The 25,952-nt window shown below is 42.7% G+C and overlaps 1 protein-coding gene across 2 annotated transcripts in view; it reads left to right on the top strand.

The window, feature by feature from the left end:
• Positions 1–25,952, top strand: part of CDK18 (cyclin dependent kinase 18) — a 287,497-nt gene that overhangs the window by 245,304 nt on the left and 16,241 nt on the right. For both annotated transcript variants that reach the window (XM_040337544.1, XM_040337543.1), the window contains exons 12-13: positions 13,767–13,872; positions 25,512–25,554. In XM_040337544.1, coding sequence (XP_040193478.1) covers positions 13,767–13,872; positions 25,512–25,554 — 149 coding nt within the window. The remainder of the gene's footprint in view (positions 1–13,766; positions 13,873–25,511; positions 25,555–25,952) is intronic.

The following is a 25,952-nucleotide window of genomic DNA, read 5'->3' as shown; positions in this document are numbered from 1 at the left end:
AGGAGGAGAAAAAAAAGAGAATACAGAGAAAGAAACAAAAAAAGGGGGGTGGAAATATTTTTTCCCTCCCTTTCTTTTTCCCTCCCTTCAAAAAAAAAACCCACCCCGCACCCTCCACCCCTACCACAAAAATTTGCCTCCCTCAGCCCCCTCCCTCACCCCCTTCCCCAGAGTCCTCCTCCTCCCAGGAGGGTGGACTAACTCCATATTGATCCATGTGTGGGTCTGTTGACATTTATTTAGACGTTGTTCGGTTCCCATATCTCCTTGGGGGAGGGTACAGGGATTTCATCTGTTCAGTCATTTCCTCCAGCCTTTGTTCATATTTGTCCATTATTTCCTCTATTACTTCTACTCGTCCCAAGACCTGTCCAATGTCTGCTCTGAGTGCTGCTATATCTGTTTTCAATGATGCTTCCACCTTCGCCAACATCTCAGTCAGCATCTCTTTAATTTGAGATAGGCTTGCTTGGACTCCCTCTAGTCTCAAATTCTCCTCAGTTTCTACTTCCACACCTCCTTTCTTCTTCTGCTCTCCATTTTGTGCCTAATAGCTTCCTTGGGAATTACTCCCTACATTCTTTGGCCGCGTTACAGGTGTACCTGTACTCATACGTGCTGCAACTACCTGCTTAGAGCTGCCATGCCCATTCTCTGTCATACTTGTTTCAGCTGACATATAACGCTGAATACCCCCTGGGCTCACCACGGGTGGTGCCCCTTTCCCCGTTTTGGCTGGCTTTCCTCTCATATTGGCTTAAAGACTGTGGGCCAGATTCACGTAGGTGAGCGACGGCGTAACGTATCTTCGATACGATACACTGTTGCAAGTTTTCATCGCAAGTGCCTGATTCACCAAGCACTTGCGATGAAAATTACGCCGGCGCAAGGCGGGCCAATTCAAATGGGCGTGTGCCATTTAAATTAGGTGTGCTACTGCGCATGCTCAGTTGCGCAATTCCCGTCGTGCTTTGCGCGCCGTGACGTCATTTTTTCGAATGGCGACGCGCGTAGCGTACTTCCGTAATCCCGGACGTGTTACACAAACGACGTTAAATTTAGACGCGGGAACGACGGCCATACTTTATACAGCAATACGATTGCTGTGTAAAGTTAGGGCAGGTCAAATAATGACTAACTTTGCGACAGGAAACTAGACTAGCGGCAACGTAGCGAACGCGAAAATCCGTTGTGGATCGCCATAACTCCTAATTTGCATACCCGACGCTGGTTTACGACGCAAACTCCCCCCAGCGGCGGCCGCGGTACTGCATCCTAAGATCCGACAGTGTAAAACAATTACACCTGTCGGATCTTATGGATATCTATGCGTAACTGATTCTATGAATCAGTCGCATAGATAGAAACAGAGATACGACGGCGTATCAGGAGATACGCCGTCGTATAAGGAGATACGCCGTTGTATCTCTTTGTTGAATCTGGCCCTGTGTTCCTTCAAATATTCCTAGGTGGGGGAATAAAAAAAAGAAAAAGTTGATCTCCAGCTATCACTGATATCAACTGATAGAGGGATTGTTTTTAACGAAAGTCCTTAGTGAAAGGTAGCGACCTTCAATCAACGATTTATCAGTAGAAAACAATATTTCTTGCCATGCAGCGGCAGTTGACAGGAGGTAGTAAAAGTTAATTAGTAAATTATCCAGATGTTAAGACAGTTTATCAGAATCCGTTCTCAAGAGTTAGCAACAGTAGCGGCAATTTATCAATCAATGGCGGTAGTTATCAGCAAATGACAAGGAGTAACAGCAATCATCAAGTAACAGGAGCAGTTCTTATAGAATAGCAACAATCATCTGCAGATGGTGACCCCTATCCACAGATATATGTGGTTATCAGCTTTAGCTTAAGTAGCAGTTATCAAGGTACTGCAACAATTATCCACAGCAGTCATCTAGCATTCGGCTAAACGCAGGTTATCCTAGCGGTTAGGCTGGAGGAAATCTGTTTTGGAGAGTCATCAGGACTTCAGCTGCTTTACATATTCCATGCCATTTACCCCTGCAGGTAGCTGGTAGCTGGTAGCTGGTGATTGGGGACCCATAAGGGGAGCATGAAAGTCATCTGATTAATCTATGCAAACAGCTCACACAAGTCACTTTAGAGCACATCACCTTGAATGAACTTTATGTAAATGAACAACACTTTCTGTGTAATTTTTGGCATTTTTATTATTTTTTATATACTGTATATATTTTTGGCTGTTTTTCATTTTTCCTTTGCGAAGCACGTTGTGGAGGACTGAGAACATTTATTATTTTGCCAGCACGTGGCTGATTTGGGTTTATGTGGATTATGGGTTACCTTATACACATTTGTATTTAAGTAGATATTATCCATGGAATCTCTCTCTGCCCCTCTTTAGGAGGTAGAGCCACATCTTTTGGTGTTTCTACTGTGTTTTATTAAGTAGTCACTTGCTCGCCCATTAACCTATAACTCACATACCTTACATATATCTCTTTACATAGATTGCATAGTGGGAGCCCCACCCTTAGGTAAATTGAGATTATCGGCAGCAATTATCAGCAGGAGTATCGGTTATCAGGGGACAGTAACAGTAATCAGCAAATGATAGCATTGAAAAAAAAAAAAAAAAGAGGATAGATAGTCACATGTGTCCCGTGCTGGGGAGCAGCAGAACAAAGCAGAAATAACCCTTCCCAGCCTTCCACAGTCCTCACAGATTGGTATCAGTTATCAACATTTTGGCAACCATTTTTAAGAACTATCAATTAAAGGGAGGCTTTCTGCTGCTTTGCATGCTTTTCTCCTGCCGCAAACAATTCCATTTATGCAGATCGAGTATATTTAGCAGCACATAATAGCAGTTTTAAACAGTCCTTATCCTCCTTCCTCTGCATTTATCAACATTTATCAGTCCTTAATGGCAGACATCCTCTTTGAGAACTTCTCAATGATTGGGAACAAATAGTAGCAGTTTTCCACAGTTCCCAAGGGTTTGCTCCAACCATCTGCACTCCTCTATGCTCAATAATAATTATCAGCAGTTAAAAGCCAGTTCTCCTTTAAGAAAAAATAAATAAAATATTTGCTCTCACTGCTGTTTGGTATACTTTAGGCGGTTCCACTCACACAAGTCACTTTACCTTATTAATCATGTTAGTTATTGTGTCCTACCACATTCTCCTGGGGTTCTTTCCTCTCAGCTGGGGGGAGACAACCCCTTCAAATTCAGTGGCTGTCTTCATGAAGATACTGTGTCCTATTGAGCCACAGCCCGTATTCTTTCGGACCTTTATCGCAGCCACCAGCAGGGAGAGCCCGACTCCAGCAGCCAGATTTATTCGATGCTCCCGGGCACTCTGAAAAACTTAGGGATCCTCAGTCCCCCTTAAGTCAGAGTGGGTGAGTGGAGCGGGGCATACACAGAGCCAGGGGGGTAGGGGAGGCAGAAGGCAAAGCTGATAGACAGCCGCTCTAGCCCCGCGGCGAGTGACAGAGAGCCGAAGCGCCAGGGAGGAAGCCGTGGGTGGCCCCGCTACAATTCATATGTCCCACGCTTCGGACGGCTCACGCTCTCTCTCCCTCGTCTCACATTCGGCGTTTGGCGGAAGATTCACGTGGATGGGCGGAGATGGGCTCCAGTGCTCAGCATGGGCTCCTACATGTCCAAGCTCCTCCCCCTAGAGATTCAGTCGACATCTGGAATTTAGTGGTCAGTAGTTTGTGATGCAGAGTTTACCTGTACAATATTAAAATCAGTGAGCACAATGTAGTTGGGTGCTCAGGAATTAGTACATATTGGTAGGGTGGTCAGTGATCAGTTTTTAGTGGCAGGACACTCAGTGAGCAGTATGTAGTGACAGGACAGTCAGTGAGCAGTACGCAGTAACAGGATAGTCAGTGAGCACTATGCACTGGCAGTACAGTCAGTTCATAGGCGTAGGGCAGTAAGGGAGCAGTACGTAGTTGCAGGGGGATCAGGGAGCAGTATGTAGTGACTATACAGATATTGAGCAGTACAAAGTAGCACGACAGTCAGTGAGCGATATGTATTGGTAGGGCAGTCAGTGAGCAGTACATAGTGGCATGGCGATCAGTGGGCAGTACACACTGGCAGGGTGGTCAATGAGCAGTATGTTGTGGTAGGGCAGTCAGTGAGCAGTATGTAGTGACAGGGCGGTCAGTGAGTAGTATGTAGTGGCAGGGCAGACATTGAACAGTAACAAGGTGGCAGGGTGGTCAGTGAGCAGTATGTAGTGGCAGGGCAATAAGTGAGCAGTATTAAGTGTCAGGGCAGTCAGTGAGCAGTACATAGTGGCAGTGTGGTCAATGAGCAGTACATAGTGACAGGGCAGTCAGTGAGCAGTATGTAGTGGCAGGTTGGTCACTAAACAGTACAAGGTGGCAGGGCAGTTGGTGAGCAGAATTAGTGTCAGGGAAGTCAGTGTGCAGATATTCACCTCAGGGCTGGAGATGGAAGATTTGCAGTGCTGCCATTTCTGCTCCCCATTTAAGGCTACTGGACCAGGTAGAGGCCATTTGTGAGGTGGGAAGAAAGTGGTCAAACCCATGGTCCCATCTAATACCTCTGATGGTCCAAGGAAAAGCTGCTGGTCCCATGATACAATGCACCAAGGACAGTGAAGGAGAAATCTAAGCTTAACTCTGGCAAGAGAGCCACAGACATTCCAACTGCCCATCCACCCCCACCCCTGCTGACCTTTACCTCACTTGATGGCCTTGGAAGGAGATGAGGGCAAATTGAGGATACTGTGCAAGCACTCGACATGCTCCTTAGTAACTGATGACATTAGGGCACAGGCAGGCAACCCTGTACAGCAGGGATATGCAATTAGCGAACCTCCAGCTGTTGCTAAACTACAAGTCCCATCATGCCTCTGCCTATGGGTGTCATGCTTGTGGCTGTCAGAGTCTTGGTATGCCTCATGGGAATTGTAGTTCTGCAACAGCTGGAGGTCCGCTAATTGCATATCCCTGCTGTACAGGGCTTGGGCTTGTATTTGAATTGAAAACTGTAGCTCTCTGTAAATAAGGCAGGCTTGGATTAAAGGGGTTGTAAAGGAAATGTTTTTTTTTTCATAATAAGCATCCTTTACCTGCAGACATTCCTCTTTTCACTTCCTCATTGTTTGTTTTTGCTCAAAAGTTGCTCTATTTCTTCTCTGTTCTGTTCACTTCCTGCTTGTCTGATTTTACTGACCACCGTGAAGGGAGGCTTTACTGCGGTGGTCAGCGACGTGCTCACCCCCTCCTGGGAACTACATCTGTGTGGGAGGGCGCTCTCTACGTGTTAGAGACTTCAAGGAGGTGTGAATTACTGGGCGTGCCGCAATGCATACTGGGAAATGTAGTTCTTACATGAACGAACGATGCAAACCAGGAAGTGAATGAGAGAACAGAAACTAGAATGCCGGAGGTGATATAGATGAAGGAATTGAATAGGTATTTACTCGTTTTTTTAACAGAATCATTACACTATTCTGTCTGTCTACCTTGCAGACATTAATTTTAGGCAAAAAAATGTTTTCCTTTAAGCTACTTGCCTTTGTTGGTACAGTTTTTAGTATTTTGTGGCACCCTCTGAAGAGCCCAAACGGCAACTGAAAATGGTTTTGGTAATTTAGCCCCTGAAATTAGAACCTTATTCAGCAAATATGCAAAATGTAATAAGGACATCCCAACTTGACACTTGAAGCTGCACATGAAGAGATGGCATGTCTTAACAATCTCTAAGCTTCAGCATTTACAGAATTGCCTCAAAGTAGACAAAACAATACACACAAACACTATGGACAGTACAAACAAGCAAGTTTCACTATCAGAGTTTGAAGAACTCCAAAAAAGATTATAAGATGTAATTTCCACTAAGTGCACCATTTGCCTTTTGTCCACAGGGTGGCAGTCTAGTTAGACTTTTTACTCTAAAATTTGTATGCATGAATTTAAAATTTAGCCTTGATTTGTTAAAAAAAAGTTGTAAATATTTGTTTTTTAAATCCGAATCTTTCTGTACATATTGTATGATTACCTAACTCCAGCTATTTCACTGAACTCTGCTTTTGTTACATAGTTACATAGATAGTCAGGTTGAAAAAAGACACAAGTCCATCTAGTTCTACAAAAAAAAAAAAAAAAATCATACAATCCATATACACAATTCTACACCCACAGTTGATTCAGAGGAAGGCGAAAAACCCCAGCAGAGCACGATCCAATTTGCTACAGCAGGGCAAAGAATTCTTTCCTGATCCTTCGAGAGGCAATCAGATTTTCCCTGAATCAACTTTACCTATAAATGTTATATTATATTATGTACATTCAGGAAAGTATCCAGGTCTTTTTTAAAGCACTCTACTGAGCTGGCCAGAACCACCTCTGCAGGGAGTCTGTTCCACATTTTCACAGATCATACTTTCCATATTTGGAAGTGAAATCTCTTTTTCTCTAGACTTAAAGAGTGCCCCCTTGTCCTCAGTGTTGACCTTAAAGTGAATGCTTCAACTCCAAGTTCACTATATGGACCCCTTATATATTTGTACATGCTTACCATATTCCCCCTTATTATCTTCTTAAGTGAAAATACATTCAGTTCCTCTAATCTTTCCTCATAGCTGAGCTCCTACATGCCCTCTTATCAGTTTGGTTGCCCTTCCCTGCACTTTCTACAGTTCTCCCATTATCCTTTTTGAGAACTGGCCCCCAAAACTTAATTGCATATTTATTACCCTATAAATGCTTTTGCAACAGTTTTTTCATACTTGACCAGGGTTGGTACAAGGATTTTTGACACCCTAGGCGAAACCTAATTTTGCCCCACACCTGACTCCAACCCCTTCCCCTGCCCATGTATACCCCCACCTTTTTAATGAAGCGCCCATCAAATGAAGCCCAGTAACGTCCATCAAATGTAGCCTCAACAGCGCCCATCAATGCAGCCTCACCAGTGCAGGGTAACAGGAGAACAAAAGTAAACGTGACCCCCAAAAAATGTATAGCCATAAAAAAGGTTTGGCAATACCTCTCTTTTTAAACTGACTTGCAATATACTTCTCTCTGAGTCGTTGGTGTGCGCAGCCTATTGCATTAGGGTGTGCACCCCAGAGCACAAACACAAATGCGTGTATATAATTAGCAGAGCAGTGGATGATGTCAGTAAAGCAAAGATTGGTGTCAATAGGGCAGGGGACGGCGTCAGTAGTTTTTTTTTATTTTATTATTTTTTTATAATTTTTTTACAATATTTTTTTTTATTATTTCTTACAATATTTTTGGGGGATTAGTTTTTACCATTTTTGTTTTCGATTATTTTTTATAAAAAAAAAAAAAAGGAGAGGAAGTGGTTGGTGTATCCTCTAATAGATTCGGCACCTCATCCCTGTACAATAGGTAAAAAGTAGAGGAGGGGATGAAGGGATTATAGCGGTGCCTAAACAAGTCACATGAACATTGAAAACAGAATTAAATGAAGACCAAATTTTATTCGATTCAATTGAGTAAAAATGAAGACACTAAGGGTCAGATTCACAAACATTTGCACTTGCGCCGCGTATCATTGATACGCTACGCCGCCATATCTTACCTGGCGGAATTTCGAATCCACAGCGAAATCGCGCCGTGTAGTGTTTTTCTGGCGGCGTATTTGAAATTGGGCGGGTTGGGGGCGTGCTTCATTTAAATGAAGCACGTCCCCGCGCCGAATGAACTGCGCATGCTCGGTTTTGAAATTTCCCGCCGTGCTTTGCGCGAAATGACGTCGCACCGACGTCATTTTTTGAACTTCGACGTGAGTTACGTCCTTTCCTATTCACAGACGACTTACGCAAAAAAAAATTCAATTCAACGTGGAAACGACGGCCATACTTTAACATGGCAAGTCTATCTTTACGCCACAAAATAGCAGCTTTAACTATACGCCGGGAAAAGCCGACTAGCGACGACGTAAGAGAATGCGACGGCCGCGTGTACGTTCGTGGATCGACGGAAAAAGCTATTAGCATACCCGACGCGGAAAACGGCGCAAACTCCACCCAGCGGGCGCCAAAGTATTGCACCTAAGATCCGAAGGCGTACGAAGCCGTACGCCTGTCGGATCGAAGCCAGAAGCCGTCGTATCTTGGTTTGAGGATTCAAACTAAAGATACGACGCGGCAAATTTGAAAGTACACTGGAGTATCAGTAGATACTCCGGCGTACTTGCTCTGAGAATCTGGCCCTAAATTTATGAAAATATACACTGAATTGTATTAAGTATAACACAGTGTTCCAACATGTTTCACCAAATCATTGGCTTCTTCAGGGGTGTGGAATTCATTCAGTGTAGCAAATATAGTCTATAAGAAATAACACAGTGGGGTAGATTCAGATAGAATCGTCTATCTTTATGCCCGGCGTAACGTATCTCAGATACGTTACGCCGCCGTAATTTAGGGTGCAAGTTCTGTATTCAGAAAGAACTTGCGCCCTTAGTTACGGCGGCGTAACGTATCTGTGTCTGCGTAAGCCCGCATAATTCAAATGTGGATGATATGGGCGTGTTTTATGTATATTAACTGTGACCCCACGTATTTGACGTTTTTTACGGACGGCGCATGTGCCGTTCGTGATAAAATCCCAGTGCGCATGCTCGAAAATCCGCCGCAAAACGTCATTGCTTTCAACATGTCCATGTACATCCCTGTTCGCGAACGACTTACGCAAACGACGTAAAATTTTCAAAACTCGACGCGGGGACGATGGCCATACTTAACATAGGATACGCCTCATATAGCAGGGGTAACTATACGCCGAAAAAAGCCTACGTTATCAACGTAAAAAAATGCGCCGGCCGGACGTACGTTTCTAAATCAATGTATCTAGCTCATTTGCATATTCCTTGCTTAACTATATGGAAGCGCCACCTAGCGGCCATCGTAAATATGCAGCCTAAGATACGACGGTGTAAAACACTTACGCTGGTCGTATATTAAGGAAATCTATGCGTAACTGATTCTATGAATCAGGCGCATTGATACGACCGGCCGGACTCAGAGATAGGCCGGCGTCTCTTCTCTCTGAATCTAGCCCGGTATTGGTAAAGTTACATACAATCATTTTCAAAATAAGGCTGAAAGTCAAAAGATGTCTGAACATAAAGGGTCCAAATATGGAAGCCTCAAAGACAAACTCAGTGCACAAAAGATACCTGCATCTACCCCCAAGCCAGAGACCAGGCGAGATGAGGCATCCAAGGGCGACAAACAAAGACACCAGCCCAAATGTAGCTGCAGGGGACTATTAATTCAAACTAAAAAACTAAATTATAGAGCGCAAAGAAAACAAAACTGCTCCGCCAAATTCGCTCAAACACTTTGTCATGGATCTTGAGATATTAAAGTGTTTCTACTTGACATCTGTTACACAGGAGAGGGACATTCAATGCAAGGACACCGGCTTTAACAATGCTAAGTGGAAGCAGCTTGTGAAATACCTTTTATTGTGTTCTGCAGGTTAAGAGCGGGTGTCGGAGGCAGTCCATCTGGCTAGAATTGGGGATTGAAGGTTAATTGAATCTATTATGTATGTCTGAAGATGTATGTGTTTACGCTAAGGGACTTTGTATTGTTCTAAAGGTCAGAAGCCTGTCAGCTGTATTGAATTAGCATTCTATTGTCTAAAAGGAATGTAACCTCTCAGAGGTAGTAATTAAGTAGACCGGGTTATTGTGTACATTGATTACCCCCTGGGGCTTCTGTCTCAATACACAAGTCTTTCTATTCAAGCTATTGGACCAATCCCTGTTGACTATTTCAAGTCCTCATTTGCATGGTCAAGGAGGACCTGAGTGAAGACTGCATACTTTACAATTGACCAATAGGAAAGCGGTTGTTGGGAGTGGGATGTTCCAAAATTCTGTATAAAAGTGTGCTGTGTACTTGAAAATAAAGAGTCCTGTTTGAACTTACATACAGCCTGCCTGGTGTTTGTTCTTAATGGGTCTGAACGGCACATAGCTGTAGTTCAGACCCCGGAACCTTGGATGACTGGACCATCAGACGTTGCAATCTGCAAGCTGACTCACTGGTAGCAGAGGAGTGTCGGGAGAGCAGAACTGGGCGAGAAAGGATCTCGTCACACACTTCATACTGCATACAAAACAATACAGATATTTATAGATTTTACATTTGTCTGTTATGAGTTTTTACATTTTTTCCATATTTCCATTTTGTGAGGGAATTTTTGTTAATGCACTTGGATATTGATTATTTTTATTTTATTGTATATAGTAATTTATTGTTGATTTTAGCCATGGCAATAATAAAATTATTTTTATGTTCACCTTTTATAAGAAAAAATTGTCTGCAATAAGCTCTAGTATCAAGGGGTTATATTATGCTAAGTGGAAAAAGACACAACTCTGGAATGGCCTTTTACATATAATATTTAGGAATATACACAAAATATTGCTTGAAAGAGGTGCGCAATAAATACAATAAACAATATGTATTTGATAATATTTATGATACAAATATTATTCAGAATAGAGCAAATAAATATATTATATAGGACATATACAGTACAGACCAAAAGTTTGGACACACCTTCTCATTCAAAGAGTTTTCTTTATTTTCATGACTATGAAAATTGTAGATTCACACTGAAGGCATCAAAACTATGAATTAACACATGTGGAATTATACATAACAAAAAAGTGTGAAACAACTGAAAATATATTTCATATTCTAGGTTCTTCAAAGTAGCCACCTTTTGCAGCAGACACATCTCTAGAACTGTTAAGAGGAGACTGTGTGAATCAGGCCTTCATGGTAGAATATCTGCTAGGAAACCACTGCTAAAGAAAGGCAACAAGCAGAAGAGACTTGTTTGGGCTAAAGAACACACAGAATGCACATTAGACCAGTGGAAATCTGCTTTGAGAGTCCAAACTTGAGATCTTTGGTTCCAACCCCCGTGTCTTTGTGCGACGCAGAAACGGTGAACGGATGGACTCTACATGCCTGGTTCCCACCGTGAAGCATGGAGGAGAAGGTGTGATGGTGTGGGGGTGCTTTGCTGGTGACACTGTTGGGGATTTATTCAAAATTGAAGGCATACTGAACCAGCATGGCTACCACAGCATCTTGCAGCGGCATGCTATTCCATCCGGTTTGCATTTAGTTGGACCATCATTTATTTTTCAACAGGACAATGACCCCAAACACACCTCCAGTCTGTGTAAGGGCTATTTGACCAAGAAGGAGAGTGATGGGGTGCTGCGCCAGGTGACTACCTCTTGAAACTCATCAAGAGAATGCCAAGAGTGTGCCAATCAGCAATCAAAGCAAAAGGTGGCTACTTTGAAGAACCTAGAATATGAAATATATTTTATTTATTTTTATATTTAGTTTTGATGCCTTCAGTGTGAATCTACAATTTTCATAGTCATGAAAAAAAAGAAAACTCTTTGAATGAAAAGGTGTGTCCAAACTTTTGGTCTGTACTGTACATATCACAACACTGCACTGGCTGCTTACATAAAACACCATCACGTCATTGACCGTTTGCAAACATAGGTCTTGCGGGCAGACATAGGAGCGAGAAGAAGAACAAGTCAGACAGGTCTACACTATCGATTTATGTAAGACATAGCATTTATTGTATTTGGTGCAATATACAACCCAATTTGTCCTGATAAAGCTATATCAAGAGGGAAACGTGTTGACAGCTTGGATTTGGAGCGACAGTTAGGCACCTCTTTCAAGCAATATTTTGTGTGGGTTCCTAGAGATTATATGTAAATTTATGACAAACTTACAGAGAAGGCGCCTCTAAGTGCAGTATACCAACAGTTTTTTGTGTCGTATACTTAAAAACACTTACAAAAAGTGAATGTAAAGCAGGTTCATTAGAATAGCAATCCAGGCTGGGCTGCTGTCTTTGTACTCTCCATAATGCTATGCCAACCAGCAGCTGCAGAGGAGGGTTGGAGTGCAGGGTCAAGATGGCCGCCTCACTTCCAGAACTACAGTGGAACACACACATAGGAAGTGAAGCCACTTCCAGTGCATGCATTCCACGTATGTTCCACAGTCGTCCTGGAAGTGCCATCTTACCTTGCACTCCAACCCTCCTCTGCAGCTGCTGGTCGGCATAGCATTATGGAGAGAACAGTGACAGGAGCCCAGCCTGGATTGCTATTCTGATGAATCTGCTTTACGTTCCATTTTCTGTAAGCATTTTTAACCATGTGTCACAATAAACTGTTGGTGTACTGCACTTGAAAGCACCTTCTCTGTATTTTTGTTGTGTAAGCGTCTGCTTCTACTACTTGAAGTACTGCTTAGGTGCCACTCCAGCTCCACTCTACACCTCCCTCGGATGATGCCCTAAGCATAGTGGAGGTCTGACATGCGGAAGCACCCTATTCACCTTTTGTTTCTATGTAAATATATGGGTAGTCCAAGCCCAGTTCAGAGTTGGGTGTTTTTTCGTTGCAATATGTGGTTCCCCTTAGAGGGTTCTTGAATTTACCCTTTAGTGTCTCTATTAAAAACATATATATATATATATTTTTAACATTTGTCTACCCTCTGTTGTGCTTTAAAAGTCTGCTATTTTTTGGAATATTGAGTTCTGGTTTTTCTTTTGCGTTTTGGATGTGGCATGGTGGGAGTTTTTCATCTTTGGGTTATATTATGTTCTACAATGTTGTAGATTATATTATGGATTTTATGTGCTATTCGAAGCTTGATGGGCCAGGCGGTACATAATAGATTACCATATATAGAAAATTGTACATCTGGCTGTCTTATATCTGGAAATACTTGTTAATATTTGGGGGGGGGGGGGGGGGAGGGGTTGGATTTATGTGCCTGTTTCTGCTAATGACCTATGATGTAAGACTGCTTTGGGTTTCATGTAAAACACAGATTGCCCCTAAAATCTATCTAAGACCATAGGCTATTAACTGCCTGCTCAATTCAAAAGGGCACAAGCTCTTATATCCACATGTTGGGGGATACACCAAAAATTCTGAATTTCAAAATACTCTCAAATGTGAACCCTATTAAAAAGACTGCAGAAGTAGAATGAATTTTGGTTATTCACTCATGTGTCACCAGCCTATGGTTAGCTGTAGATTAAAATATTCATAATATCATAATAGTCTTCTCTTAATGTGGAGGTTCACCCGGAAATGACAATTTTTAAGATTAGATTCATGCTCGTTTTGTCAAGGGGAATCGGGTAGTTTTTTTTAAATCGAAGCCGTACTTACCGTTTTAGAGATACATCATCTCCGCCGCTTCCGGGTATGGGCTGCGGGACTGGGCGTTCCTTCTTGATTGACAGGCTTCCGACGGTCGCATCTATCGCGTCACGATTTTCCGAAAGTAGCCGAACGTCGGTGCGCAGACGCCGTATAGAGCCGCACCAACGTTCGGCTTCTTTCGGCTACTCGTGACGCGATAGATGCGACTGTCGAAAGACTGTCACTCAAGAAGGAACTCCCAGTCCCGAAGACCATACCCGGAAGTGGCGGTGAAGATCGCTCTCTAAAACGGTAAGTATTGCTTCGTTTTTAAAAAAACTACCCGATTCCCCTAGACAAAATGAGCATGAATCTTATCTTAAAAAATTTTTTTAGGGTGAACTCCCGCTTTTAGAATCTGTGTTTCTATATACTGTATGCACAACATAGGTTTTTTCAATAACCTACTTTGAAATAAAACAAACATCTTTCATCCAACTTTTTCCATAAATAACCCACATCTTCTTCTTATTAGGAACACCCACAGAGGAGACGTGGCCTGGAATTATTTCTAACAACGAGTTCAAAGCATATGGGTTCACACAGTACAGAGCACAACCCTTGAAAAGCCAAATACCAAGGTAAATGACACTTATAAATATAATTATTTTCTTCTTAGAGATATTTTGATACAGATTTTGTGGCTTTTTTTGAGCCTATTAGCCAATCTCACCTAGCCTAAAGATCTGGGGGAATTCTGTACAAGCGGAAGAGGTATGTGCATTTCATGGATTATGTAAACAGCACTGGATTAAATTAAGATGCAGAAGCAATAGCTGTACATATTTATTATCAGACATATTAATTTGCCTGCCACATCAACTTTTCTGATTGCTATGATCACGGGTTATTTAGGAGTCTTTATCGGTGTATATTATTGTTGATGACCACACATGTTCACCCGAAAAATAATCTACTTGTATTTAAGACTTTGTCATAAAATGTAATCATGTGAGCAAGGCAGCAAATTAATCAACAATGTAATTAGAATTTATTAGCTGACTTGTTCCTATACAGTAATACAGACTTTTGAAATATCAGTTACATTTTTTTTACTACTATTGGCGGCGATCAGTGTTTTTTTCGTGACTGCGACATTATGGCGGACACTTCGGACAATTTTTACACATTTTTGGGACTATTGGACATTTAAATTGCATTGTTTATTGTGAAAATGACAGTTGCAGTTTGGAAGTTAACCACAGGGGGCGCTGTAGTAGTTAGTGTTCACCTAGTGTGTGTTTACAACTGTAGGGGGGTGTGGCTGTAGGACTGACGTCATCGATCGAGTCTCCTTTATAAAAAGGATCACTCGATCGATACGCCGCCACAGTGAAGCACGGGGAAGCCGTGTTTACATACGGCTCTCCCCGTTCTTCAGCTCCGGGGAGCGATCGCGACGGAGCGGCTATAAACGAATAGCCGCGCCGTCGTCCCGGATCGCTCCCCGAGGGAATCCGCCCGCCGCACGCAGCGGAGGGGGCCTCGATCGGACCCCCCACCCGCTAGAAGGCAAGGACGTATATATACGCCCATCTGCCTGTCCGTGCCATTTTGCAGACGTAAATAGTCGTGCGGCGGGCGTTAAGGGGTTAACTAAGGTTCTCCAACAGACCTCTGCGGGCTTCACAGAACAGCTTTATTTATACTGAGATAAAATTACACACAGATGGACTATTTACTAATTAGGTGACTTCTGAAGACAATTGGTTCCACTAGATTTTAGTTAGGGGTGTCAGAGTAAACAGGGCTCAATACAAATCCACACCACACTTTTCAGATATTTATTTGTAAAACATTTTGAAAACCATTTATCATTTTCCTTCCACTTCACAATTATATACAACTTTGTGTTGGTCTATTACATAAAATCCCAATAAAATGCAATCTACGTTTTTGGTTGTAACATGAGAAATTTTGCAAAATTTCAAGAGGTATGAATACTTTTCCAAGGCGCTATTTATTTGTATGACAATTTAAAAAGGTTTATCGACATTAATTATTTACTCTGTATTCCAAAAGCTGTTTTTTATTACACGTGACCAGTAGCAGATTACTAGAAGCTCCTCCTGATACTGTTTTCTTACAGACAGGCTGGGAAAGAGCTGGGTCATGACAGCTGTATATCAATTAGGAACAAGGGTACTTAGATTTTTTTTATTATTAAAATAGTTACAGTGCCATCATCCATATACAGAAAGAGAAGATATAATGTATATTAAACAGTGTGGGGTAGATTCACGTACAATGGCGTTTCTTTGTGCGGGCGTAACATATCCTATTTACGTTACGCCTCCGCAATTTTTACAGGCAAGTGCCGTATTCTTAAAAGAAAGTTGCGGTGGCGTAGCGTAAATAGGCCGGCGTAAGCCCGCCTAATTCAAATTGTGAAGAGGTGGGCGTGTGTTATGTAAATTAACCCTGACCCGAGGTGATTGACGTTTTACACGAACAGCGCATGCGCCGTCAATGGAATTTCCCAGTGTGCATTGCTCCAAAGTACGCCACAAGGACGTCATTGGTTTCGACGTGAACGTAAATGACGTCCAGCCCCATTCACGGATGACTTACGCAAACGGCGTAAATTTTTCAAATTTCATTGCGGGAACGACGGCCATACTTAACATTGGTGCGCCGCATATACGCCTCATATAGGAGGGGTAACTTTACGCCGGGAAAAGCCTAACGTAAACGGCGTAAATGTACTGCGTCGGACGGACGGACGTTCGTGAATTCGCGTATCTAGCTGATTTACATATTCTAGTCGTAAATCAGCGTACACACCCCTAGCGGCCAGCGTAAATATGCAGTTAAGATCCGACGGCGTAAGAGACTTAGGCCGGTCGGATCTAATAGAAATCTATGCGTAACTGATTCTATGAATCAGGCGCATAGATACGACCGGCCAGACTCAGAGATACGACGGCGTATCTGGAGATACCCCGTCGTATCTCCTCTGTGAATCTACCCCTGTGTGTTTAGTATCAATTGAAGTACAGTGGAACCTTGGTTTACGAGTAGCGCGGGTAAGGAGTGTTTTGAAAGCCGAGACACTTTTTTTTTAAAATCCTGACTCGGTTTGCGAGTGTCGTCTTGCAAAACAAGCAAAATTCAAGCTAATGGGGTGTGCAGTACTGCATTTGGCCAGAGGCGCGACGGCCCCGGTGACACTCTGAATGGTTCGGAGCCGTTTGGAATTACTCAGAAATACTCCGTTCCCAAGTGTTTTCGAACCTTTCCGAGGGTTTCCGAGATCAGCCGATTATGCTTGTAATCCAAGGTTCCACTGTATTTCAAAATGATCAATATATTTTCATATTTATTTCTTAAAGGGCATTCTTTAGCTATGTGCTTTTCTCTAAATATAGCAGTTAATGTAATAAAAGAATGAAGAATGTGTATATTTCATAATTTTTTTTTCCCAATACGTTTTTATTGTATACAGAATATGAAATATATGGGTATACAGAGTCATAAGTTATACCATTTCAAATGCATTGTCGAGAAGATAGATGACAGTATTCATTGTCGCATGTATAACATATATGTAATCAAGGTTTGTCAAAAACAATGTTTAAACAATACATGTGGATAAATAGAAGTATAATAAAACCGTTACCTGCATGATGCGGGTGAAGTGATTCTAATGTATGTATTTGGGAGCTTGTCGGTTATAGTGTCTGTGAGAGTGTATGTTTTTTGTAGGATGTTCAAGGTATTTATGTGTGATAGCGCTTAATAAATCTTCGTTTTGTTGCATCTTCCACGATTATTGGCCAAAGTGTATCTCTAGGTGATGGTTTCTAGGGTTGTGGTCTCTGGACCACTAGCAATCCCTACGGTAGTAAGGTGGTTCAATTAGGCCTTTTCTGTGTTTAGGATAATCTGTCACAGCTATAGGGAAGATCTGGTGTAGATAGTGGGAATATGGGGGGACACAGGGGGATCTCTGACTAGGGGTGGATGGGGCTATCTACTAGGGATCGTGGGAGAGATGGATGTGTAAGGAGAGGGGCATAAATTTGTCGCCCGTGGACGGTTATGTGTGTCCTTATCAACTATGGTGGGTAAATGGGTTGGGGGGGGGGATATCCAGGGATATGGATGGAAAGGGATATGCAAGGGCGAATCCTTCCTCCTCCGACCTGACAATATGTTTCAACCAATTTTTAATTGAGACTATTCAGTAGATGTCTGGAAGTGGCGCCAACATGTCCAGGTTTGGTAGGTGTGTCTCTGGCTTGATGAACCAATTCTTCCATGTCTGCAACTTTGTTAATGCCTTTAAACCAATCCATGATGGTTGGGGGGTTTGTTGCTTTCCATTGTGCTGGAATACACATTTTTGCTGTGTTTATTAGGCCCCGTACACACGACCAGTTTCCTCGGCAGAATTCAGCTTCCGACCGAGTTTCTGGCTGAATTCTGCCGAGAAACCCGGCCGTGTGTACACTTTCGGCCGAGGAAGCCGACAAGGAGCTCGGCGAGGAAATAGAGAACATGTTCTCTATTTCCTCGTTGTTCTATGGGAGCTCTCGCCCCGCCGAGCTCCTCGGCGGCTTCAGTGCTGAACTGGCCGAGGAACTCGATGTGTTTGGCACGTCGAGTTCCTCGGCCGTGTGTACGAGGCTTCAGGTGTAGAGATAGGGATCTGTGGTATTGCTGTTTAGGAATGGATGAGTGATGCAGAAGCATTTGGGCTGGGGAAAAGTCTATTGGATATGTGGTTATTAGAGTAGTGAGATAATGGACTTCTGTCCAAAAGGGCCGAATTCGGGGCAGGACCACCATATATGTAGGAGTGAACCATCTTTTGTCTGCGCACCTCCAGCAGTTGAGGGCACGGTGGGGGAGATTGTATGTAGTGTAATGCCTAGTACACACGAGAGGATTTATCCGCGGAAACGGTCCGGAGTTAGTTAGTTAGTTGTACTAACCATCAGATCAAAATCCCCGCGGAATTCCCTCCGCGGTGGCGGATCAATCCGCTGGACTGGATTCCAGCGGATAGATTTCTTAGCATGCTAAGAAATTTTGATCCGCTGGAAATCCATCGCCCGGAAAAATATCCGCGGATAAATATCCGCTGGATCGTACACACCTGCGGATCGATCCGCTGAAACCGGTCCGCGGATAAATTCCAGCGGATAGATCCTCTCGTGTGTACGGGGCCTAAGAGGTGTTTTGTACCATCTGGAGAAAATCTTAAATCTGTTTTCTTGTGCAGATACATTGGTCAAACCCTTATGGATGTAAGAATAGATATTTTCCCATTCCTCTTCTTAAAGGATTATAGAAAGATCCCTTTCCCATCTTTGACTCGCTATGTTGGAATTGGGACTGTGGTCCGAGAACAGAAGAGAATACATGTCTGAAATTAGGTGTCTCTGCAGTTCTGTTCTTGTGCATAGTACTATGAAGGGTGTGTTTTGTCTAGCGTGTTTAGCGCGTGTATGAGGATTGTTGGCTTGATATCTGAAGAGAAGATATTAAGCTCCCAGGGATTTTCAGACAAAGTGGTCAAATCCCGGTTAACTGCAGGAAGCCGGTTACAAGAGCTATATACTCCAACGTTTGGAAGAAATGTAACTCTTGGTTACGTGAAAATCAAAGATTGGCTCACGACATTCAGTCAATTTTGGAATTTTTTAAGGAGGGTGTCGACAAGGGTCTATCCGTTAGTATGTTAAAAGTACAGGTGTCGGCTAATAGTATTTTCCTCCAGTATTCTCTCTTGGAAAATCCTGTTATAGCTAGAATCTTTAAATCAATCGCTAGATCTAAGCCGGTGGTGGTTGGAACATGTCCTACCTGGGACCTGTCTTTAGTTCTACAGGCTCTGGTAGAGTTTCCACTTGAGCCCCTGAAGGATGCTTCAGTTAAATTACTTACTCTAAAGACAATTTTTCTAGTGGCAATTACCTCAGCTCGTAGGGTCAGTGAATTGCAGGCCCTTTCAGTCAGGGAGCCTTTCCTCATAATCTTTGATGATCAGGTTGTGTTGAAAACGGATCCGTGGTTTTTGCCTAAGGTATCCACTACCTTCCACAGATCCCAGGATATTGTGCTACCAACCTTTTGCAGTATGCCGAAGGGCGTGAATTTTTTTTTAGTTTCCTAGACGTCAGGAGAATTCTTCTCTTCTTCTTAGGCCCCGTACACGACCGAACATGTCTGCTGAAACTGGTCCGCGGACCAGTTTCAGCAGACATGTTCGGTCGTGTGTAGGCCCGAGCGGACAGGATTCCAGCGTACATTTGCCCGCCGGGCCTTTTTCCAGCGGGCAAATATTTCCAAACTTGTTTAGAAACAGCCCGCTGGAATCCTGTCCGCTCGGACATGTTCGGTCGTCTGTACAGACCTACCGTACATGTCCGAGCGCCCGTCATCCCTCGCATGCGTCGAATGACTTTGACGCATGCGTGGAAGCATTGAACTGGCAGGGCCGCGCTCGTCGCCGCGTCATCGTCGCGGCGACGGCACGGCCTCGTCGCCGCGTATCGAGTACGCGCGGATTTCTGTATGATGGTGAGTACAGCCATCATACAGAAATCCCCGGGCAGACATGTACGCTGAAAACGGTCCGGCGGACCGTTTTCATCGTACATGTTTGCCCGTGTGTACAAGGCCTTAGAAGTTACCAAAACCTTTAGGAAGACATATGCCTTGTTTAATCCCTTCTTGGGAACACACAAAGGAGAGGGCTACCTTAGCCAGATGGATAAAGCAGGCTATTGCTCAATCCTATAGGGTTATGAAGATTTCTCCACCTTTTGTCAACGTACATTCAACAAGAGCTTTGTACGCATCTTGGGCTGAAAGAGCTGGAGCCTCACCGAAACAAATATGCAAAGCTGCCACCTGGTCCAGTTTTTCGACCTTCGTTAAACATTATCGCCTTGGAGTCTTCCAGAACAGCCAGATTCCCACCCGGTTATGCCTTGAATTATGTGTATTAAGCATATGTTTTGCAAGTAGGGCTATGGTTCTCTATAATACTGACATGGGGCCTGGAGGACCGCCCTTTTATCCGGTGGGGGTTAACGTGTTTCCTGTCCTGGTAGGTGGAGCCCTAGGTCTCATAGGCTGTTCTGGAAGAGTAAGGGAGTTACTGTTAAGTCTAAGGCTCCTTTCACACTGGGGCAAGAGCCGCGGTGGCGGTATAGCGCCGTTAAAAATAGCGGCGCTATACCATCGGATTCGGCCGATAGCGGTGCAGTATTAACCCCCGCTAGCGGCCGATAAAGGGTTAAAAGCGCCCGCAATGCGCCTCTGCAGGTTTCCCATTGTTTTAAATGGGAAGGAGCGGTATACATACCTTCTACCGCTCCATACCGATCCTCTCGCCGCTCCAAAGATGCTGCTAGCAGGAGATTTTTTTCTCTCCTGCCAGCGCATCGCCTCAGTGTGAAAGCCATTCGGCTTTCACATTGAGGTTGCTGGGCAGGAGTTTTTCAGGCGGTATAGCAGCGCTATTTTTAGCGCTGTACCGCCTGAAAAACTCCTCAGTGTGAAAGGGGTCTAACTCAACTTTTTTTTTTTCAGAATTTTTTTAAACAAGTACAAAGTCTGCATTTGCCATTGTAATAGAAAGTAATTATACAATAATAGAAGGTGATGATTTGATTACAGCACAGAAGAGCATAAATTGATGTGATGTTTCATCATCCATATATTAGTTTTATATGAAAAAGTCAGAATCCGTAAATATACACTGTAGAACTTATGAAATGTAGGAATAACCTTAAGTGACAAGGTTTCAAAATGTTCTGTGTCTACCCCACTCATCTCACTGAAAGTATACAATGCTTGGGGGGGATTTATATATAGTGCAAATTTCTAGAGCCCCTCTTCTCGCTCTAAGTATTGCACAGGCATATTCCAATGTGTAGCATGGGGAGCAGTGAGGGGTTAACCCCTATCCCCCTCTGCTACAGCTACTTGAAGTAACCTACTAACTTAACTCCCACATAGTCCCAGGGACCGTAATTGGTCTTTGGGCCCATCAAAAGGCAAATTTGTTAAACAGAAGCCTCAACAACAGGCTACATCCCATTCCAAGCAAGAGCCTCCAGAAGAAAAAAAGAGCCTTGAAAAAGCAGAGGACCATAACAATACTAGTGTTCATGATGGTTCCAGAACTCAGTTGGAGCAACCATCTTGGACAGTCCTGGGCACGGTAACAAATGCACAGTGGGTCAGACGGAAACAGGAAATGCGTGGTACAAGGCCATGGTAAAGACAATAAATATAAGCCAGCACTGTCACTTCCACTTGATTTTGTATTACAGAATAAATATTATTTTCTATCAAAAAAAAAAAAAAAAAAGGCAAATTCTGATTGAGGGAGGAGAGTAGACATTATGCTACACGCCCCAGCATGCCTCTGGGAGTCTTATGCTACACGCCCCATCGTGCCCCTGGGAGTCGTATGCTACACGTCCCATCGTGCCCCTGGGAGGCTTTTCGGATTTTAGGATTTTCGGAAATTTACGAATTTTTAAATTTTCGAAATTTTGAATTTTTCAATTTTCGAAATTTTGAATTTTAAAATTTTTGAAATTTTGAATTTTTAAATTTTCGAATTTTCAAAATGTTGAATTTTTAAATTTTCGAAATGTCGTATTTTCGAAATTTCGTATTTTCGAAATTTCGTATTTCGAATTTTTCAGTTTTCAAATTTTTAAATTTTCGACTTTCAAATTTTTAAATTTTCGAAATTTCGATTTTCGAATTTTTCAATTTTCGAAATTTCGATTTTCGAATTTTTCAATTTTCGAAATTTCAAAATACGAAAATATTCTGAAATACGAAAATTCGAAACATTTGAAAATCAGAAATTTGAAAAATTTGAAAATTGAAAAATTTGAAAATTGAAAAATTTGAAAATTTAAAAATTGAAAAATTCGGAATTTCTAAAATCTAAAATTCGTAAATTAAAAAAATCGGGAATACGAAAATTCAGAAATACGAATTTTCGGAAATACGAAAATTCGGAAATTCGGAAATACGAATTTTCAGAAATACGAAAATTCGTAAATTCAAAAATTCGTAAATTCGAATTTTCGGAAGTCCGAAAATTCGAAAATAAAAAATTCGGAAATACGAATTTTTCGGAAAAAAAACGAATTATAAACAAAACGAATTGCACATGTCTAGAGGAGAGAAAGAAAAGAGATGACAGAAAGATGAGTAGAGGGTAGTGAAGGGGGTGCACTCTAGCCCCAGAGAAGAACACTCTAGAGACAATTCCATCTCATTATGCATCTGAAAGTTAGTTGATCCAGGGGTCCCATATTTTGTCAAAAAAAGCAACTTTATTGTTCAAAATTGCCGAAAGGCGTTCATTTACCATTATCCATGATAGTTTAAATTTCAGCAGGTGAAAAGGGATCGTAGGGGACTTTCAAGATTCGGCTATAGATATTCTCGCTGCTACGAATAAGAAGGCTATTAGTCTCCTCATATGTTTTGATGTCCCCTCCACTGGGTGTCCCAACAGTGCCTGTAGAGGTAATTTAATTCAGCTTTTCTTATACTTGCCTTGGATCAGAGGGAGAAATGGTCCTGGTGTCATATTCTATACTATGATTGTCAGCACCGCAGTCTAGTTCTTACCTACCAAAGCTGCACTGTATTACGTGACCTCTTTTCAATAGGCTCTAATGAAAAGGTCTGCAGGTGGGCAGATTTTTGTTATCAAGATTAGTGGAGGATAGGCTGCAAATATTCAGTACCCTGGCCCGGATTCAGATAGAGATACGACGGCGTATCTCCTGATACGCCGTCGTATCTCTGAGTTCCGACGGTTGGATCTGTGCGACTGATTCATAGAATCAGGTTCCGCATAGATCTCCCTAAGATCCGCCAGGTGTAAGTGACTTACACCGTCGGATCTTAGGCTGCAATCTCCCGCTGGCCGCTAGGTGGCGTTTTTTGTACGCGACGAATATGCAAATGAGGAGTTCCGCCGATTCAGAAACAAACGCCCGCCCGTCGTTTTTTTTTTTTACGTCGCTTGCGTTCGGCTTTTTCCAGCGTATAGTTACCCCTGCTATGTGAGGGGTATCCTATGTTAAGTATGGCCGTCGTTCCCGCGCCGAGTTTTGAATTTTTACGTCGTTTGCGTAAGTCGATTCAGAATACGGCCGGACGCAAGTTACGCTCACGCCGAAACCAATGACGTCCTAGCGATGTCATTTGGAGCAATGCACGCTGGGAAATTTTGCCGGCGGCGCATGCGCAGTTCGATCGGCGAGGGGACGCGCCTGATTTAAATAGTACACTCCCCCTAGCCGCGGAATTTGAATTCCGCTGGGGGATTTAAGATACGCCGCCGCAAGTTTTGAGGTAAGTGCTTTCTGAATACAGCACTAGCCTCAAAAACTTGCGCCGGCGGATCGTAAATCAGATAGATTACGTGGATCTAAAGATCCGCTAATCTATCAGAATCTACCCCCCTATGTCCATACTGGTTGAGCAGAGAACTAAACTACCCCAAAAACACGTGTGTATAGTTAGCATTGGAAGTAGGGTCAATCAAGGAAAAAAAACAGAATTCGGAAGAAGCCAGGTAAAGTATGCCAACTTCTAAAGTTAAACAGCATGTCACATTCGATGGGCAGTACCGTTGCCAAAGTCAACCCATTCAAGTGAATGGAGCCACTCCGCAAATTCCCTGCAACCCATATGCAATGCATTGGTTTGGCATTTTGAGGATTAAAGCAGGTGGTGAGATATCACTGCCTCACCACCTGTCAAACCCTCTCTGAAAAGCGATCCACAAGAGATTGCTTTACAGAAGGCAGCAGTATAGCTGCACAAGTGAATGAGCCTTTATAACTAACAAGCTACTGCTGCTTGGAGAGTTTGAAGTCTGACAAGATTCTGCTGCAATAGAGGCCCCGTACACACGACCGAGTTTCTCGGCAGAATTCAGCCAGAAACTCGGTCGGAGCCGGATTCTGCCGAGAAACTCGGTCGTGTGTACACTTTTCAGCGAGGAAGCCGACGAGGAACTCGTCGGGCCGAAAAGAGAACATGTTCTCTTTTTCCTCGTTGTTCAATGAGGAAAGTCGTCCCGCTGAGCTCCTCGGCGGCTTCCACACTGAACTCGCCGAGGAACTCGATGTGTTCGGCACGTCGAGTTCCTCGGACGTGTGTACGGGGCCAGAAAGTAATAGAAAAGAAGCTGAGATTTCAGTACTTCTGTTGTAAACTTTGAAAATAAAGTTCTCCACAATGCTTATCGCTCCATTGTACCAAATAGTTGTGTCACGCCGCTATCCGTCAGTATGATAAACAAATAAGTTAATTACAGAAGAAAATATAGCCATATTTTTTCCTATTGAACATTTTCCACATTAATCAGTGTTGTATATGTTTGTTCTTAAAACTTCTTATCATATATCGGTCATTTTCTTTCCATGAATGTAGTTTAACCCTCTGAAGTCATCTGTACAGGAATGTTCAACAGAACAGTTTATCAACAGTATCATCATAAGAAATAATAAAACAACAAATGTATTTATTTATTTATTTCAGGTACTTGTATATCGCCGCCAATTTTCCCAGAGCTTTACATTCGCATCAAAATTCACATTCACAAAAAAATAACACGTTTATTAATTTTACAAGTTTTGACTAGCACTATTGGTTCACCAATTTTGAGTAGTATGTAGTAGAAACAAAAGCTTGCCTTTACTTTGGATATCTGTGCTTTGCTCCAAGGACAACATTTAGGTTTGCAATTCAGTGCTAGATCATAAAGTTATAGTTATTCTGTAAAGTTGAACTAACCCTTATAAATCAAGACGTTTACTTGTTTGTATACTGTGATATTTTGGTTCTCTTGCATTTTATTATTTTTACTTGCTGTGAATTTTGACAACAGCAGTCACTGGGGTTGATTTACAAAAGGCAAATTAGACTGTGTACTCTGCAAGTGCACTTGCTCCAGAGCTTAGTAAATAAAGCAATGCTTCACTTTGAAAAGAAAACCCAATCACAAATAAGGGAAACAAAAAATGCATTTTTGCTTGCACATGATTGGATGATGGAAGTGAGCAGTGCTTCCCCTTGTTTACCAAGCTCTTGAGCAATTGCACTTGCAGAGTGAAACTGCATTTTCAGAGTGCACAGTCTATTTGCCTTTAGTAAATTAAACCTGTTGTGTCTTTGTTCTTATGACAATAACAGTAGAACTTTATGTCTGTTTCAGACTTGATTCTGAGGGGATCGATCTTCTAAGCAGCCTATTGCTGGTATGTATTTTATATAGTACTAGGAGCTGTATTGCTATACATATTATTTATTTTAATGTGTATACACTGTAAAGGCATTTTTTTTACTTTTGGATAGAGGAGGGAAGGATTAGACACTTTGGGGGAGATTGAGAGCCGGTTCACACAGGGGCAACACGACTCTGGCCGTGACCTTGCGAGGCGACCTGAAAATGACTTGACCACAGCGCGACATGGGGCGACTTACAAGGCGACTTCAAGTCGCCTCCAGGACAGGAGGCTTTCCAGTTTCCAATCAAACAAGAATCAGCTCTGTGGGAGAGAGGGAGAGGTTTGCCTGAGAAATGTATATTCTCTTCCTGTATTGTTGCTTCAGTTAAGACAGTAATCCAACTTCTGAGGTGACTTCCATTGAAATC

The sequence above is a fragment of the Rana temporaria genome, chromosome 2, assembly GCF_905171775.1.
Source record: "Rana temporaria chromosome 2, aRanTem1.1, whole genome shotgun sequence".
NCBI lineage: Eukaryota > Metazoa > Chordata > Amphibia > Anura > Ranidae > Rana > Rana temporaria.
Note: the sequence above shows the minus strand (reverse complement) of the source record. Positions and strands in the feature narration are given on the sequence as shown.